General features: G+C 39.0%; 1 protein-coding gene across 9 annotated transcripts in view; it reads left to right on the top strand.

The window, feature by feature from the left end:
* INPP4B (inositol polyphosphate-4-phosphatase type II B) overlaps window positions 1–18138 on the top strand; it is a 661544-nt gene that overhangs the window by 457821 nt on the left and 185585 nt on the right. For all 9 annotated transcript variants that reach the window (XR_010383803.1, XM_064493334.1, XM_064493318.1 and 6 more), the window contains exon 10: window positions 13137–13248. Coding sequence is in view for 8 of the 9 variants with exons in the window: in XM_064493334.1 (XP_064349404.1) it covers window positions 13137–13248 (112 nt within the window). In the remaining variant the exon portion in view is untranslated. The remainder of the gene's footprint in view (window positions 1–13136; window positions 13249–18138) is intronic.

Consider the following 18138-nt stretch of genomic DNA (forward strand, 5'->3'; position numbering starts at 1 on the left):
GTTAGTCCACTCCCTACTATGGCTCTGATGCCCTCTGCTCCCCAGCTTTATTCTGATCCCTGAGGTCCCTCCTCAGCCCCGACCCCTATCCTCATTCATTTCTCTTTGTTTAACTGGAAGCTGGCTCTCTCCTCTGCAGCCCCGCCAAGTGGCTGCCCTTCATACCTGCTGCGGGATGAACCTCCTCTGAAAACTCCCCGGAACTGAGGCTTATGGCTTCTGACATACCACTGGGTCCTCAGCATTACTAGGGTGGACCTCCCCTCATTTCATGAAGATCTTAACTTGCAGTTCACTGTGTCTCTTCAGCATTATTCCTCCTATACATTTTGGGATTCAGTGGTCACCACAGATGATCATTGGTCTTTCAGGCTTTTCTCTGTCCTACCTCAGCAACCCACTCCTGTGGTCATCCCCTTGGTCTTGTCGTTAATCCCATCCCCACCCAGAGTCTTAACTTTAAGTTCATATTTAAGTATTCTATTTTCTGATTTCCATCTCCTATGTTTCCAGTGTACTCTTTCTAGGTGCTCTTTGACTGCACCAACTCATTGACTGCAAAGTCATGTTTCTACCCGCCCATCCTCCTCCCCCATATCCACTCTTCTTTTCTTATCCAGTTGAGATTCCATGGTCCATCACTGAGAAATCACAATTTCTTCTCATACGTCCTCAACTCCTGTGCCCCTTTTACTGTACTCCTTGAGCAAAGTATAGGTAGATTGAAAGATAGGTAGGTAGGTAGGTAGGTAGGTAGATAGATAGATAGATAGATAGATAGATAGATAGATAGATAGATAAAGTAAAAATAAATGCTACAACAAAAACTGTGATCAAATACATTTTGTTCACCTCCTCCATACTTGAGTCTCTGTAGCAGTGTGGGCTAGGAAAACCTGACTTCCATGAGGCCAGGTTTCAGCTGGGTTCCTGCCGTAACTTCATGGGTATCCTCACTGGTACTCTACAGTCCTACTATATTTCCCCGGTCCATTTGCTCTCCCACTTTCCTGGACTGTTATTTTACACCTCTTTGTTCCCAGAACCTCCAAAATATCCCCCCTCTTCCTCATTCTTTGCTGATGTATCTGGTTTCTGTTTCACTGAGAAGAGGAATTTGACAATTTCCCACGCTGTATTTATCAACCTACCAGCATCTACTCTGCCTTCCTTCCTGTTGCTATAGATAAAGTCAGCTTCATGTCTCAAGTCATCTCCACTAGTCTTTTAGATTCTGTCTCTTCTCACTTGTCCTAGAACATTACTCCAGCAATTATCCCCTTTCACTCTTGTATCGTAAATTACTCCGGCTCTGCTAGGTCATGTCTGTTAGCACAAACATACTACTGAATCTCCCACATCGCCTTCTAACTTATGCTTCATTTCCCTGTTCTTTACAGGAGAGCCACTTTGAGAGCTGTGTCTGCTTTGCCTCTTCTGATTGTGTTTTGAACCCGTTCTCATCAAGCTTTCATCCCCAACACTCAACCTAAACAGCTACAGTCACTATCAGGGATGAATGGCTTCTACGTTGTCAAATCCCAGGGACAGTTCTCAGTGTTCCTTTTCCTTGGTGTATCTGCACGATGGGTCATTCCCTCCTTAAAACACATTCCTCACTTGGTATCTGAAGTACCAGACTTTCTTTTTCCCTTCCTTCCTCCAGGAAGCTGGCTGTCCCTCTTCCGTTTCTTCTGCAGGTTGTTTATCACCTTGACCTCTAAATGTCAAAGTGGCCTGTATCTCAGCTTAGGAATGTTTCTTTTCTCACCCTTCATTCACTCACTTCCATCCAGCCTCGGAGCTTTTAATATCATCTGTATCTTGATGTTTCCCGTATTTTGGTCTCTAGCCTTGACTGATGCCTTGAGCTCCAGACTCTCATATCCAAACACCCAATGACATCTTTACTTGAACTTGAAATGTCTCAAATACAAAATGTTCAAAACTGAGCTCCTCGCTCTTGCCTGCTGCCCACTCCTTCCCCTAAAATCCTTTTATCCTCACAGTCTTCCCATCTCAGGAAACTGCAATTCCACCCCTTCCTTTGTTCAGGTGATAATCTCTGTAGTCTCTGATTACTCTTTTTCTTATCTCTATATCCAACCAATCACAAGACCTCGTTAGTTCCACCTTCAAAATCAAACTAGAATCTGACACATCTCAACTTCACTCAGATTTTTTTCTGTGTCATCTTCATGCTTCTCTCTTTGCTCCCTTACAGTCTATTCTCTGCCTTACAGCCCAAATTCTCACTTTAAAACCTGTGTCTATTCAGTCTTCGTTGGTCCTCTACCTCACTCAGAGTAAGAAGCAAAGTTTTGACAGTGGCCTCTAAAGCTCTAGATTATCTCATTCACCATTACTTGTGGTTGGCAGAATGTTAAGATGTCCCTTAAGATTCCCACTTCCCTGAGATAAACGTCCTGCAGCATCCCATCCCCTTGAGTGTGGTTAGGACCTGTGAATATATGATGGGGTAATCACTGCCTTTATTTAGTTATTCCATATCCCAAAGGTGATGGGACAGTCACTCCTGTAACTGAGATACCATCTCAGCAGACTAGAGAGAGAAAGTCTCCTGATAGCCTTGAAAAAGCCAACAGTCATCTTGTGTGTGGTAAAAATCGGAGCTGAGCATCATCTCGGTTGATCACTAGCAAGAAAACGAGGACCCTAGTCACACGGCCATAAGGAAATAAATTCTACCAACAACCTGAACGAGCCAGCAGAGGATTCTTCCCTAGGTGGACTCTTCCCTAAAGCCTCCTTGTGGGAGTGCAGCTCAGCCTTCATCTTGGCTTTAGCCCTGAGTAGATGACTTAGCGCAGCTTTTGATCTGTAGAAACGATGAGGTAGTAAATCGGTGTTGTTTTAAGTTAGTGGGTTTGTGGTCATTCATTATGCAGTGATATAAAATTAATACATACCTCTCTGACTTAGTCTTCTAGTACTTTCTCCCCATCTACCCAGCTTCAGCCACCATGGGGTCTTGGCTCTTCCTTGAACACGGGGACCATGTTCCACTGTAAGACCTTTAGACCATCTGGTTCTTCTACCTTCAAACATCTTCCCCTAAGAAAGATATGTGGCTCACTTCCTTGTGTCCTTTAGGTGTTTGTTCAAATGGCATTTTCTGGGTTTTGACCACCTCATTTTTGTATTTCTATGGAAATTCATAATTTGGGAAACTCTTTTTTTCATTAAAAATATTGTCATATTAGAGGAGGATAAAATATTTTTAAAATTGCAAAATTTTGTAACTCAATATCTGAAGAATTTAAAACAAATCTAAATGTGATTAAGCAGAAAAATATAGGCACTAGTAATTGCTTGGTTTCAGAGTGTATGCCTCATTGTACAATTTAAAGCTTAGTGAATTTCTTACCACAGAGGTTTGAAATACATTATATTCTAAAGTTATGTTCATACACTATACAACTTTGACCTTTTAATGCTAGCTTTACAAAAAGTCTCTTTGCACTATTTCCTACTATTAAGAAACTGACATAAAACCCAAAAGCACAAAACTTCTAATAAATATATGTAATTCAAAATTTGAATATTAAATATTGACCCATCACTCTGATCCTAATTATTTAATAATTGAATCCTTTAATTCTCTATGCCTGTTATCTCTGGAATGTTTTTTCAAAGTAGCTTAGAGTATTTTGATTGGTTTTGTGACATTTACAAACCATTGTTGTAAAGAATTTCTGCTGTAGGAACATGTCCATTTTAGTAAGAAAAAAAATTTTTGCCTAGCTGTCTATCCTGGTTGTTTGGTTTTTAAAATGTCTATATTTTTTGCTTTTAAAAAAATGTCTGCATTAAGTCAGGTTTCCCAGCAGTCTGTATATAACCTCCTGTAAAACCTTTCTTGCTACTATTCCCTTCCTCTTCCAGTGGTCTCGGCTTAATATGTAGAGTGCTTTTTCCCTTTCAATCTTTTTCTTTCTCTTAATAATTCAAACTAATAAATATAATAAAATAAACTAACTCAACAGGAAGCCTTAGCAATAGTTTCTCTTTTGTAAATCTAAACATGAGTAAATTCAGACAGTGGGTGGCCAGTTGATCTATCCCATGAACAGGAGCCATTGGCTTGGGAAATTCATTGCACCGCCTGCATGAGCAATTTTTTTCTCCATTCTCTGACGAAATACCCGCCATTTTTCAGGTGGAGAAGTTTCCTTCCTCTCACATGTGACATTTCTGTGTCGGCAGATATTTTGAAAGCATAGAGCATGGTATAAGTGACACTTTGACTCAAATAAATGTTGCCAGAAATTAGATTTTGTTCGCATGGAAGGGAATAGCCATTTAGTAATGTGGTTTTGTATTCACAGACTAAATGGCTGTTAGTTTGTTCTATTTTATAAACATTCCGTAAAATTGACTTTTTATTGTGTACAGTCCCATGAATTTTAACAATGTGTAGATTCTTGTAACCACCACCACAGTCAGGATACAGAACTATTTCATGACCGTAGAGGAATCTCCCTCCCTCTGTCCCTTTGATTCATGCCTCCACCCATGCCAACCTCTGGCAACCACCGTCTATCTGTGTTCTCCATCACCATACCTCTTACTTTTTGAGAAAGTCATTGAATCATAAAGTACAGATCCTTTTGAGACTGGCTTCATTTATTCAGTCTAATGACTGTGCAGTTCATCAAGGTATTGTGCATATCAACAGCAGTTGTTTTTTTCATTGCTGAGTAGTAGTTCACGATGGGGTGGTACCACAGTGTATTGAACTGTCCATAGTAAAGTATATTTTGGTTCTTTCCAGTTTTGAGTGATTATGAATGGAGCTACTAAAATATTCATGTGCAGGTTTTCCTGTGACCCTAAGTTTTCATATCTTTAGGGTAAATACCTAGGATTGGAGTTTCTGAGTCATATGGCAAGTATGTGTTGAACTCTGTAAGAAACTGCTGCGCTGTTTCCCCCACCAGCAGCGTACAAGAGTTTCAGTGGCTCTGCCCCCTCACCAGCCATTCTAAGGTATAGAATGACATCTCATAGTGCTTTTAATTTTCATTTTTCTAACACCCAGTTTTCCACGGGCCATTTGTTATCTGTATATCCTCTTCTTGAGACACGTCTGTTCGACTTGTTTGCCTGTTTATTTATTATGTTGTTCATTTTCTTGCTGTTGAGTTTTGAGGGCTCTTTATGTATTTGGGATGCAAATTCTGTCAGATACATGATTTGCAGATGTTTTCTTTCCAGTCAGTAGCTTGTCTTTTCATTCATGTGACAGTGTCTTTCACAGAGCAAATGTGTCAATTTTGATGAAGTTCAGTGTATCAAATTTTTTCTTCTTTAGATGGTGCATATTTAAGAACACTTTGACTTAGCCAGTTCATGAAGACTTTTCTCATATGTCTTTTTTTTTAAAAGTTTTCTATTTTTATGTTTTACATTTAGGTCAATGAGCCATTTTAATTTTTGTTTCAGTTGAGAAGTTTAAGTAGACTTTCATTTTTTCCCTAAGTGGATGTCTGATTGTTCCAGAACCATTTGTTGAAAGGACTATTCTTTATCTAGCACATTGACTGTAACTTTGTCAAAACACTTGGCCACATAGTTTCTGTATTCTGTTTCATTTATCAATATATCTGTCTCTTTGCAAATACCATACAATTTTGATTACTGTAGATTTAAAATAAGTCTTTAAACCAGTAGATACAATTTCTCCATGCTTGTTCTTATTTCTCAAAAGTACACGGGCATTCTAGTAACTATGCTTTTGATAAATTTTTGAGTCAGCTCTATCAGTATCTACAAAAAATGTTGTTGGAATTTTAATTGGTATTGTCTTAAATCTGTAGGTCATTTTGGGGAGAATTGACATCTTTGTAAAGTTAAGTCTTTCAATACATGAACACAGTATGCCTCACCATTTATTTAGACCTTTTTTTGATTTCTTCCATCATCATTTGTAGTTTTCAGCATATAGATCTTATACATTTTTATTGGATGTATACTTAAGTACTTTATTTGTTTTGGACTTATTATAAAAGATATATATGTGTGTGTGTGTGTATGTGTGTGTTTGTGTGTGTGTGTGTGTGTGTATAAAATTTCAGTTCCTAATTGTTAACTGCTACATATTTGTATGTTGACATGGTGTCCTGTGAAAACTTGTCATTTCAATACCATTTCAATATCACTTCTGTTTGCAAAACTTTTGTAATGTTATTTGTTCCTGTCCTTCAAGTTTGTCACCCAGGTGACAGTCTAGGAGCTGGAGTGTGGTGTAGTCCATAATTATTTCTCAAAGTGTCTGATACGCTATTTAGATCCATGCATGCACAGCTTGGGGTAAGCCCAGAAGTTCATGAACAACATTAAGAAGTTCCTTCCTGAGCCTCTTCCTCTCCCCCTGGAACATTCCTGTCTCCTGTGGCTTCCTTTTTTGAACTTCATCCAGAAAGCTGGGGTTTTATTTTCCCTTCTCTGTCACTCAATTGCACCCCCTTCTGGAAAGAGCAGAGAGAGATGAAAAATAAAGGGCAAGGGCGTTCACCCCATACCCTTGGGCTCACAGCTCCAATCAGAGAGGAAACTTTCCCTTCCTCGTAATTTTAGGCGCCTGCAGGTCCTCCGCGCTGCCACTTTTGCTGCTGCCACCACTGGGTTACGTGGGAGCTGGGACACAAGAGAGTGGGAAAAAGAAAAGGGATTTCATCATTCTTCTGAGTGTTAGGAGACCTCTGCTCTGTTCTCTGAGCCAGGGCTAGAGGGCTTCTCCTGGGGCTTTCTCTGCCCACACTATGAGCATCTCTGGGCTTGGGGCTGTGCTGGGTCTAGATCATGAGATACCAGAGGGGGAAAATGGTAAAGTAATGCTGGTTCATCAGTGATAGTTAAGCTTCTGATCTTCTTCCCCAGTATGCCTGGCGCTGTTTACTTTAAGTCCTCGAATAGCTGCTCTGAGCATCCTGTCCAGGTTTTATAGTTTCATTCGACAGGTACAAGAGAGTAGAGTGTGCTTCCTTTGTCTCACTTGCAGCATCTTGTCTACCAATGTGTAGCTCATGGTTTCCTAATAATTTTCATGTAATTTTGGTTGCCTATGAGTCCCAACAGGGACATCTGCAAGATGCCAACCTTGTTTTCTCACCTTGCTGATGGGATATTTCTTACATTCAAAGAGATAGTTTATACTTTACATTTAGTATTGAAATCAGGTTTCCAAATGTAACTCACTATGTGTGTATTTTTCATAGAGTCACGGGAGGGAAAGATGTCTTTAGCTTATTTGTGTTAGGGGAATCACTCATATTTGGATACTACTGTTTTCAGCAGTAAAGAGAAATCCACATGCCAATTAGTCTGAAAAATGGCTAGTCTACGTATCTACTATGGGCTCTCGAAGTTCTGTGGCTCAGAATTGTGTAACAGTCGTACTCATTACCATACACAAAAGCATTTTTATATTTTAACTTAAGACCTTTTATTTTTGGACACATATGTCTTATAAGTAGGATGGTTTACTGCTTTCATATTTTATAGCTGGTAAATCTTAATAGAGGCTGAGTTGCCTTCTCACAAACACATAGGTGTTTATGATAAAGAGCCAACACCATAACCAAGGACCTTGTCACTCAAAGTTCACTTTCCTCTAAACCATCCTCCATTATTTAATGGCGTGTGAAGACAAGGGTCAGTTTGAGGCAAAAGTACTGAGCTGTCCCTAACCCTTGACAAGTCCTGATATAAGGTCTTCAGAGACAGGCTACACTGCAGAGTCTCTGGGCAGGCTTTGCGCAGTGTCTAAAGGATTTTGACAGAGGAAGGAAAGTAAAATGTGACAGTGGGGCTTTAAGAGGAAAGCTCGACATGGACGGGATGGCAGAGGAAGATACTGGAAGATGGGAGGTAGTTTCCTGAAGTGTAATGAAAGAGAGTTGATGAGAATAACTGGATGTTGCTGTTGGGAAGAGACACATGTAAGAGACATTGAGGAAGAATCACTATGACTTTGTGCCTTATTGCACAGTAGGGGCAAAGCACAGGTAGAAATGAAATGTTTTGTGGTTTTGATCTCTGAGGAATGATATGCTACTGATGTAAGTGGGTTGAAGTTTGAGTTGAGGTTTCAAGTCTATCGAATGTCAAATGATACCAGGACAAAAGGAATTTGCAGTTCTTGGTCAGGAAGTCAGGTCAGAGTAGGGAGTATGGAATTGTGGTGGATCCTCATAGACAGGGTAACTGAATCCCACAATAGTGGAAGGAATTTCTAAAGGCAAGCTTGTAACGAGAAAGGAGGAAAAAATCAAAGGCAAAACCTTAGAGTGTGTAAGCTGCAATTTTAAGAACTACTGAAAGGTTTTATTTGAGGATTAGTTTGAATGTATTCTGTGACTTCTGGTATTTGTGAATTTCAGCCAGAGTAGAGGTGCATTTAGTCATATCTACTTACATAGAACTCTCACTTCTGTGAGACCTAAGCAAATCTAGCACTGCTAGATAAGAGTTTTCGCCAGAAAGATAGTCAAGGCACACTCACTCACTGACTCCATTTGCTTACATATGGCCTTTGTTTATTTTTCTGTCCAGGTGAGATTTTCATTTCCCAGTTACATGTCTAGACGGGTTAAATGCAAGGCACATCTCACAGATGACGGTTCCTGTGCATAGCACCAAGGCTGCTTTATATTTGCAAAGACTGACAGTGCTAATGATAGTTTTTCCTTGGATGTTTACAGAGTCATGTGTATCTCTGTGGCATTTCCAAAATAGGGGAGTTATTTACATGTTTCTGTTTAACATTTCCATAGGATAATTTTTTCTTTTTTTCTACTAAGGATGGTACAATAGGTGGTGAAGAGTTTAGAGGAAAAGCGTCATTAAATTGAAGACTGTTTCATATCCCCTTTCCCTCAGTCTTCCAAAAATATTTAAATATTTCAGCATGTGAGATTGAATATTTCACTAGGAAGCATTATGAGAGTTATGTTAAAGGAGGATTTTGAAAAATCCCAATCACTAATGTATTATGCATACTGAAAATCTAATTGATAAGGAAGTGTTGATTTGTGTTGCTGAAATTTCCCCTCCTCTGTCTTCCATCTTGTTGGCATGGTTAAATATTTAAGTGTATCTGCTGAGAGAAATAGGAACTTGATGTTGTGATTGAAATAACATAGCTGCCAAGAACTATTCATCTTTTACTTCTCTTATAATAACTCTGTGAATTAAGCAGTGGGTAATGACCTGACAAGAGACTGTTTGAGATGACATGGTTTTCTTTTTCTCTCTCTCTTCTTTGTATAGATTAAGATAGTTATTTATAGCTGCAGCCTGTTCCTAGTGCCATATAAATTGCTAGGAAATTGTGTGAAGATCACTTTTGTTTGGTTCTATCAAATTTGTATCCTTGTGAAAATGCCATGTGCCATAATGGTAATAAAATATATATATATATATATATATATACACGTTGGATACTATAAGAAAAACTAGCCTTTGTATTTGACTGTAAGTGTTAAGTCACTTTTCAGGTTTGGCATGCATTTGGTTGGTTTGTTTGGGGGAAGGTTGGACGGGAAGGTGGGGAGTGAGGAGGACAATCTGCCCTTGATTTTTCCCAAAGCTGTGTCCGCCCACGATAGTCTAGGATGCCTATGATGGAACCAAGTGATTGAATTCTAGCCTCGTCAGAGCATGAAGTTTGAGCGCTGATATTATAGCTGTCAGAGATCAACTCTTTGTTTTGCAGTACAGGAAACTGAAATCCAGAGAACTGAAGCAGTATGTCGTTGGTCACATAGCTAGTGAGCAGCTGAGCTGGACGTTGTGCTTTGGTTTCTTGATTCCTAGCCTGGAATTCTCTTCAGTATGTCTGCCATGCAGCTCTGAAGAATTTCCATTAAACAAAAGTCAGTAGGATTTTGCTGATTAATAAGGGTGAAGTAATGATTAGTAGCCCCCTGAACCTGATGGGTGATAAATTGGAAACATAATTCATGCTTTAAGAATGAATTTTTTTGGTAAATTTTTATGAAATCACCTTTGAAACAGCCTTTAGAAACATGAAATAGATATTTCAGTTGTGACTCTCCTGATTGAAGAGAGGTGTTGAATATCCATACTTTGTGTGTAGTAAATTGTATAGAATAAATTGGAAACTGCTTCTACGTCTCATGTTCCAGTTCACGGACAGGATGAACAATGCTTTTGGGTGTCTTGGGTTCAATTCTTCAGTTTATTACCTGCATTCCCCATTCCATCTCCCACGAATCTCAGATGAAGAAGCATGCTTCAGGGTACTCACAGCTTCTTACGCAAAATGGTTTTGGGTGGGGGAGGTTTTAGAATCCCTTTAGTGTCCCTTAATCTCATGTGACACAGAGACATGAAGTGAGCAAATGCTGTTGGAAAAATGGCACAGATAGACTTGCTTGAATCAGGGTTGCCACAAGCCATCAATTTGGGGAAAAAAAACCCACAATATCTGTGAAGCTCAACAAAGCAAAACACGATAAAGCAAGATATGCCTGTATTTTAAAAGTAGCCAGATAATTTTTAAAGGGAATAAATAAAGCTATAGTTCTGAAGCTTACTCCTTTATTCCCATGGTGCATTCCTTACTCATCTGACTCTGGCACTTTGAAAGGTTCACTTGCATTGTCATCAGCTATAGACTTGTGTTCTTTGCACTACTAGGATGTAAGCTTTATACCATCATCTGTCATCACTAAGTCTTTGTATCTCTAATGAGCACATAATCACTCTTGAAATGCATGTGCTATGAAATCCTGTAATCTTTTACAATAGTCTTAGATGTCCATTTTAGTAAAATTTCTGAAGAGAATCAAATTAAATAAAATATATTCATGATAATAGCAATTTGGTTGATACTGCTCCTACTACTATGAGGATGAAGAGAAGGAGAAGGAAGAAGCACTTGTCTTATGCAAAACGTTGTGCTGAGAACTTTACATAAATCATGTCACAATTTAATCCTTACAATGAAGTTATCATCTCTGTCTTACAAAGTTTCACATGGTTAAGTTTCTTATCCAAGGTCATGAAGCTAGCAGATAGCTCAAACTCCTGAGTTCACACTTTTAATTATTATTGCATATATCGCCTTATTACCCAGTCTTGACTGTGAGAAGCTTATTCTCTGTTTCAAATCATGACATTTTTTTGGTTTAGTTCAATGAAAATATTTAGGAATTTGTACCTAGAAATTAAGCTTGTATACCTAGAAATTAAGCTAGCTCAGTTTGCACAAGCCAAAAGTTTAAACAATTCCTATGAGAAAAAAAAAAGAAGATGTCTTTAATTGTTATTGATGATCAATTTGGGGGAAAAAGAAGTCTGCAGATTTCTAGAAAAAACTATGAGTGGTGACAGTGAGGGCTTTTACTAAACTCTTTATTTAACTGTCAAGTACTGAAGAATTGTACAGAGATATGTCACACTGTGATTTATGACAAGTTATGATGTCATTTTCAAGTGGGAAAATGGTATAATTAATTATTAAAACCATTCCAGAATTGGAGCTAATATAGTTTTTTATTTTACAAAATCATAGATTATATTATCATCTGTATAGATATATTCTTTGTAATGAATGCTTAAGTTTTCTATATTAATTTCAAATAATTGAGTCAGTATTATAAAAATCACCAAGAAGCTTCATATTTTATTAATATTAATAAACTAGTTAAATCACTTTTAGTTTTCTGTGTACATAATCTTTATTTTATTACATTATGACATTAGCTACGTGTATGTTACCAGAATTTTTCTATTTCGGTTTTCTTAAAAGCATAATTCAAAAGATACGTTTCAATTTATACTTTTTATGTTTTGAGGAAAACTTCCTGTGATCTGGTAACAACTGGATTTCCTTTTCACCTAACTTATTCATTATTTTAATTAGCATTTTGGTAAACTACTTATACTAATTTTCCTATTCCTCTTTTCTGACACCTCTAATAAAAATAGTGACATTCTGAAGGAATTGGTTGAAAGAAAGACACTATTTGTATTCAGATTAAAGTTAAAAACAAATTTAAAAGATGACTAAATAAAGAAAATGAAGTGTCACCGAACTAGTATTAGTCAATTAGGCTTGGGTAGAAGTTATGGTAACACCTCATACTGATGGGAGGCTTGCTACCCATCTTCAAAATAAGTTTCAAGGGAAAAATATCCTTATGTATCACAGTGTTCCCATGATATGATGCCACCACTTATTCTGTATATTTTCTTGCCCAGAAAAGAAAATTTGAGAATCTTAAAGGATGGGTGGTTGTTAATTTTATTTTTAATTTTAATTATTGTCAACTATAACATTTGTATGTTGATGACAGTAATGATGATGAAAATCTTAATAATAAAATTATCATTATCATTAAGTAGGGAAGAGTTGTTCAGTGGCCAACAGACTCAAAGAAGGTACAAACCTGGGTTTCTGGTTTCGCCAGTTTGCTTCCATGCATGAGGCTTTCTACCTCCTTGAGTCTCAGTTTCTTTATCTGAAAGAGTAATGGGTTGTGCTAGATGATCTCTGTCGCTAATTTCTGCTCTGCAGGTACCTTCTTTTTTTTGTGTGTGTGTGTTTGCTGGGAGAGAAATCTTCTTTTCTTGGTCTCTGAGAAAGAGAAATGATATTATGCAAAAGGCATAAAAGCAGATTTTATAGCCAATGGCTGGGTCGTAGAGGAATACAGAGATGTTTATGCTCTTTTCTGTTTTATTCAGCTGTGGTTTCTGTAGTAGTTGTGCACAGTATCCCATGCGACTGGTATAGAGGAGCCAGGGTTTATGCTGTTGTAGAGACGTGGAGTTGCCAAACTGGGCCTGGAACCATGGTCCTGGCAGCTACTCCTGAGAGCGCTGAGGAGCTTTTACCTGCATGAGATAGTATTTGACAGTCCATGCATTTACTGCACAAATTCATGATGAGTTTTCTTTGGAAATTAAAAACAATGCCAACACTATTAACATGTTTCAGTATGTTTTTTGCAGATTTGTTTAATTACAACCAATGCAGGTGAAAAAAAAGCAATGTTAGTGGTTTTCAGAGAAAAACGTGTTTGGACATACTTTCAGGAAAAAGAAGATTCTCACCTCTCCATTTCATTTATTTTTGGTTGCAGAACTTCAGATGGTGGCAAAGTTGTTGGCACCATAGAAGTCAGTGTCGTGAAGATGGGGGAGATTGAGGATGGGGAAGCCGACCACATCACGACAGATGTGCAGGGACAAAAGGTAGGGTCTCAGTCAGCTCACTGAACAATTTAAATTAGAAATGATCAGTTTTGCCAGATGCTTGAATCACCAACACCTCTATGGGGTATGAAATCTCATTATTCAAAAGCTAAATGAGAAATTGGCTTTGGAATTGGAGTACCGTAAGTGTGTCTCATCCTCTGAACCAGACGGCCTGTTTGCATGGAACTATGCAAAGCCATGCACCATTCAAAACACCTTCATCTTCGCAGCTGGCTCGCGTGTTGACACAGCCTCTTCTCAGAACAAAAGTACTGATCACGGTTGCATTCTGCCATAATTAACCCTACGTGAGATGCAGAGAAGATTCTGGGAGGCCTGCTGCCAAAAGTAACCACTTCTCTGATCTCACAATTCTCTTTGGAAAGAGATGCAGTTTGAATTTGGATTTCATTTTTATGTGAAGGAGGGCAGATTTTAATAACTTGGTGCCTTATGGAATTGCTGAGAGAGAAGCAGGAAGTAGTACAAAGCGGAGGGGCCACACTGGAGGAGGGGCCACACTGGAGGAGGGGTGATGCCAGCTGCAGGTGAAGCAGTTTCCTTGAAGCCCAGGATATAAGCCCCGATGCATATCATCAAATTCAGGATTTTCACTTTCTTTTTGCTTTCTTTTCTCTGAAAGAGAGAAACTTGATATAAATATTAGCCTAACGTCCTTTCTTGAGAGTGCAATTGCCTATTTTATTGAGGCACAAGGGACAGACTTACAAACTGCTAATTTTTTTTTTGTTTGTTTTCAGGAAAGTAAATTTGATTATGCGCTAGAATTCCTACCTTTCCATAAATGAGCTTTTTTTTTTTTTTTTCCTAAATGACAACGTTTATTGTGACCTATTTTCTGGCTTGGTGTCCCTTATCTGGGAGCCTGTTTACTTTTGGGTACCAAGGAAACACCTACATGGGAGACAGTGCTTATCTAACACTTAACCAATCATTAACTTTACAAAAAAAAAAAAAAAAGAATTCTGAACTGCCTCTCAAAAAAATAGTGTTCTTGCCCAGCATAGGCTAGGGTCTTACTAATGCCCTAAGCCTTCTTCTTCTCTGTTCCCTGCTCTCCCTCGAATTATCCCAGGTCATGAACATATGCCGGTGAAGCCCAATGTTTGAATCAGGCTGCTTGCAAGTGCCAGGGCCATGGTGAACTTCCATGGCAGATGGTCGTAGGGTTTGTGTACTTAAGATTCCTGTTTTGTGGCTAGGTACTGTCATTCAGCCCTTGTTGACTTTGGAGTTCTCTATGACTTCTATTAGTCACCACCACGTGAATATTTATACGTATCAAGATTAAGGAGGGAGAATTTGTAGACTAAGAAGGTGGGGAGGGTATGGGGGATGGGACAGGGTGGACTAAAGGCAGAAATAGGCAGATGATTGTGCCTGGACCCAAGGCAATGTGCCAGGAGACCGGGAGCAGAGACGCGTCTAATTTCATAGTAGACCTGCTTTCCCTGCTCCACTTCTATTACTAGCCACCTCTCTGTTTTTGTCAAAGCTGCCTCACCCTTTGACTCCTTTACAAGGTTGCTATTATGAGTTGGCACAAATTGAATCATGCTCTTTTCATAAATGGAGGACTTGAGAGCCAAGAATAGGCCCCACTAAAGTCCTACACAGTGTTTCTGACTTAGTAATGGGAACTTAAAAAAGGAGTAACTGAGCTGTTCTAGAAATAGGAGGTGGTGGTGTCAGCACATACCATGCAGAAGTCATAAGTGGTCTAAGATGGTACACACACCGAGAAACGCTGGTTTTAGCTCTGTTCTCTCTGGATTCTTGGTAAACCTTGACCTTTTATGAAGCTTTTTATAAAGTTACTATAAACTCTGTTGGCAGTCCTTAGGAGTAGTCATGATTGAGTGAAGGACATACAATAAGGTCCACTGTGCATGCTGTTTAGAAGACTTAATGTGGAAATAAGCTTATCTCAGTGTTTCTCAAAGTGTGATCAAAATCATCAGGAGCATTTGTTAGAAATTCAGATGTGGGGACCCTTTGGCAAATCTGCTAAATTAAAATCTCTGTGGGGTGTATTAATATGATCTACTCCTAACAGTGATTTAAGTCCTGAAGTTAGTCAATGGCTGAAACATGAAAAGACAAAGTAGCTGAAATTGAGATTATCTCTAAAACAACATCCCTCTCACTGGTTTGCCCAAATGGGGGAGAAAGAAATGGAACCATTTTTAGCACCCCAGTCATGTGCGTGAGTGATGTGTGTTCTCTCTCCTGCATACGGAGCAGATTGAGATTAATACCTGTATCAGTCAGCTTGGGCTGTCACAATAAAATACCATAGACTGAGTGACTTAAGCGACAGAAATTTATTTTCTCCCAGTCCTGAAAGGCTCCAAAGTCCAAGATCACGGTGCCAGATGACTTAGTCCCTGGTGAAGGCCCTCTTCCTGGCTTGCAGATTTCTTGCTGTGTCCTCACAAGGCCGTTCCTTGGCACACACGTATGGAGAGGCAGCAAGTGGACTCCGGTGTCTTCTCCTCTTCTCGTAAGGACACCAGTCCGAGAGCATTAGGGTCCCACTCTTACGACCTCATTTAACCTTAATCACCTCCATAAAGGTCTTTTCTCCAAGTACAGTCACATGGGGCATTAGGGCTTCAACATATGGATTCCGAGGAACATGATTCTGTTCATAACAATGCCCCTGATATAAAATACTACATTTTAATCTTGAATCTTACATAACCTCCTCCATGGAAATAAAATATAAATGAAAATCCAAAATCTTACCTCTCACATACATTTACTTACTTTGTTTCCAAAAATCCTATTATTACTATATATTTTTCATCAAGGGAAGATTATGCAGAGAGCTGTTCACCATATCACACTGGTTCAAACTTCTGTGTGATATGTACATACATAGAAAAAGAACACAAAGTGTTAAAATCACATAGCACTAGAAAGAAAAATTCACAAAAGTAATACTAACGTTGTCCTTTTATAAAGCTAGCATGTTAGGTGAAATATCACATTAGATATACAAAACTTTTTTTTTTTAATTTTGGAGTCATCTTTGACTCCTTTCTCCCTCTCACACTTACAAACAATACGTCAGCAAATCCTGTTGATTCTGACCTCTAAGTAAACCCAGAATCTGACGACTCTTGGCCTCCTTCACTGTAGCCAAGATGTCTGTCACTTAGACTTTTGCGGTAGTCTCTTCATCTCCCTGACTCCCTCCATCCTCCGTCCCTGATCTCCCGCCCTGTCGTAGTCTATTCTGTGCAGCAGACTTACTAAAACGTAATGTAGGACGTGCCATCCCTCCAGTGACTTCTCATCTCCCTGAAAGTATAAACCCAATCCTAATCTCAAGTCTCCAAGTCCTGGCCCCACTTCCTTCACCTCATCCTCTACTTTTTTTTTTTTTTGCTCATTTCAACTCAGCCACATTGTCTTCTTTTCTGTTCCTTGAATAGTCCAGGTACATTTCCAGCTTGGGTACTTGAACTTTGTTATTCAGTCTACCCGTGAAGCGTTTTCCCCAGGTAACTGTGCTTCACTCCTTCACTTCCTCTGGTCTTTATGCGAAATGTCACCTTCTCACCGAAGCCTTCTCTGCCACCATATCTAAAATTACAAGGCCTCCCTAAAACTATCTCCCTTCTCTGTGTTATTTTTGTCCTTAGTACTTATCACTGTCCAATATCATCTCTGCTTCATTTATTTATCTCTTATATTGTTTATTTCCCTTACTATAATTAAACTTCATGAGAGAATATTTATCTATTTTGTTCTCTCTCTTCCCCTCGGTGCCTAGAACAGAGCCTGACATGAGAAAAATGAATGAGTGAATAAATGAAGTCAATTTTGCTGTGAAGAAATTGCATCCAAAATTGTTTCCAGGAAGGGGAAATGTTGGACTACATATAGTGCTTGCAGACTGATTGGTCAGTAAATAAAGACTGGAATAAAGGTGTAGTGAAGGTTGTAGGATTATGAAGGAAAGAGGAAGAAATCTTAAAAAAATACCGTTGAAGTAAGTAGTCAAGAAAAAAAATGCTATCAGGGAAAGGAGAACTAGGAAACAGAATCGTCAAACCAGGTGATAGGGGAAAACCCAGGGAAGAAACAGCCAACAGGGCCAGCTGTGCGAGAGCCCAATTATGTCCTTTGCCTGCTGCAGACATGCCTGGCTTCTTCCTGGGGCAGGATTAACAGTCCTTGGATAAGGCTGATTAAACCAGCTCCTGCCTTCTCTTCCCCTTTTGTTTAACGTCTACATTGTATTTGAGGGGGCACAGTACTCAGGACCAAAGTGGTGGTGATTTCTACAAAAAGCTGGAAAATGCCTTGTTGATTTATGATCGCAGCAAAAATGGTACAAGTGGAGTAGTAATATGTCCCCTTTTGACTGTGAACCTCACCTAACTAGTATTTTGGTGACTTGCTGCCCTTCCCAGTTTATTTTGACCCCATGCTTTAAAGTGGTGTTTTGAGTGGACTTTCATCAGCTATGGTCAGGGAAAAGGTGGAGTCCTCCAGTAGCTAAGGACCAATCTCAAAAGGTTTCATCCCTTTACTTTCCCCAAATACAAACTTGAAAATATAACTGGCCTTACTTACCTTATAGAATATTGGCAGGCATATAATATTCATCATTCATTCATCAAACAATACAGCCTTCTATGTTCTAGACATTCTGCTAGGTTCTGGGTATTTGGCAATGAACCAAAAAGACAGAGATGCCACCTTCTGGGAAAATAAACAATACAAAAGATAAGTAATGTATTGTTGATCAGATGGTGCTCTATGCTATGGAAAAAATAAGACAAGATGCAAGAACTAGGGAGTGCTGGGCTGTGGCCATTTTATACTGTATGGTCAAGGATAGATTCACTGGTA

Source organism: Camelus dromedarius, chromosome 1, assembly GCF_036321535.1.
Source record: "Camelus dromedarius isolate mCamDro1 chromosome 1, mCamDro1.pat, whole genome shotgun sequence".
NCBI lineage: Eukaryota > Metazoa > Chordata > Mammalia > Artiodactyla > Camelidae > Camelus > Camelus dromedarius.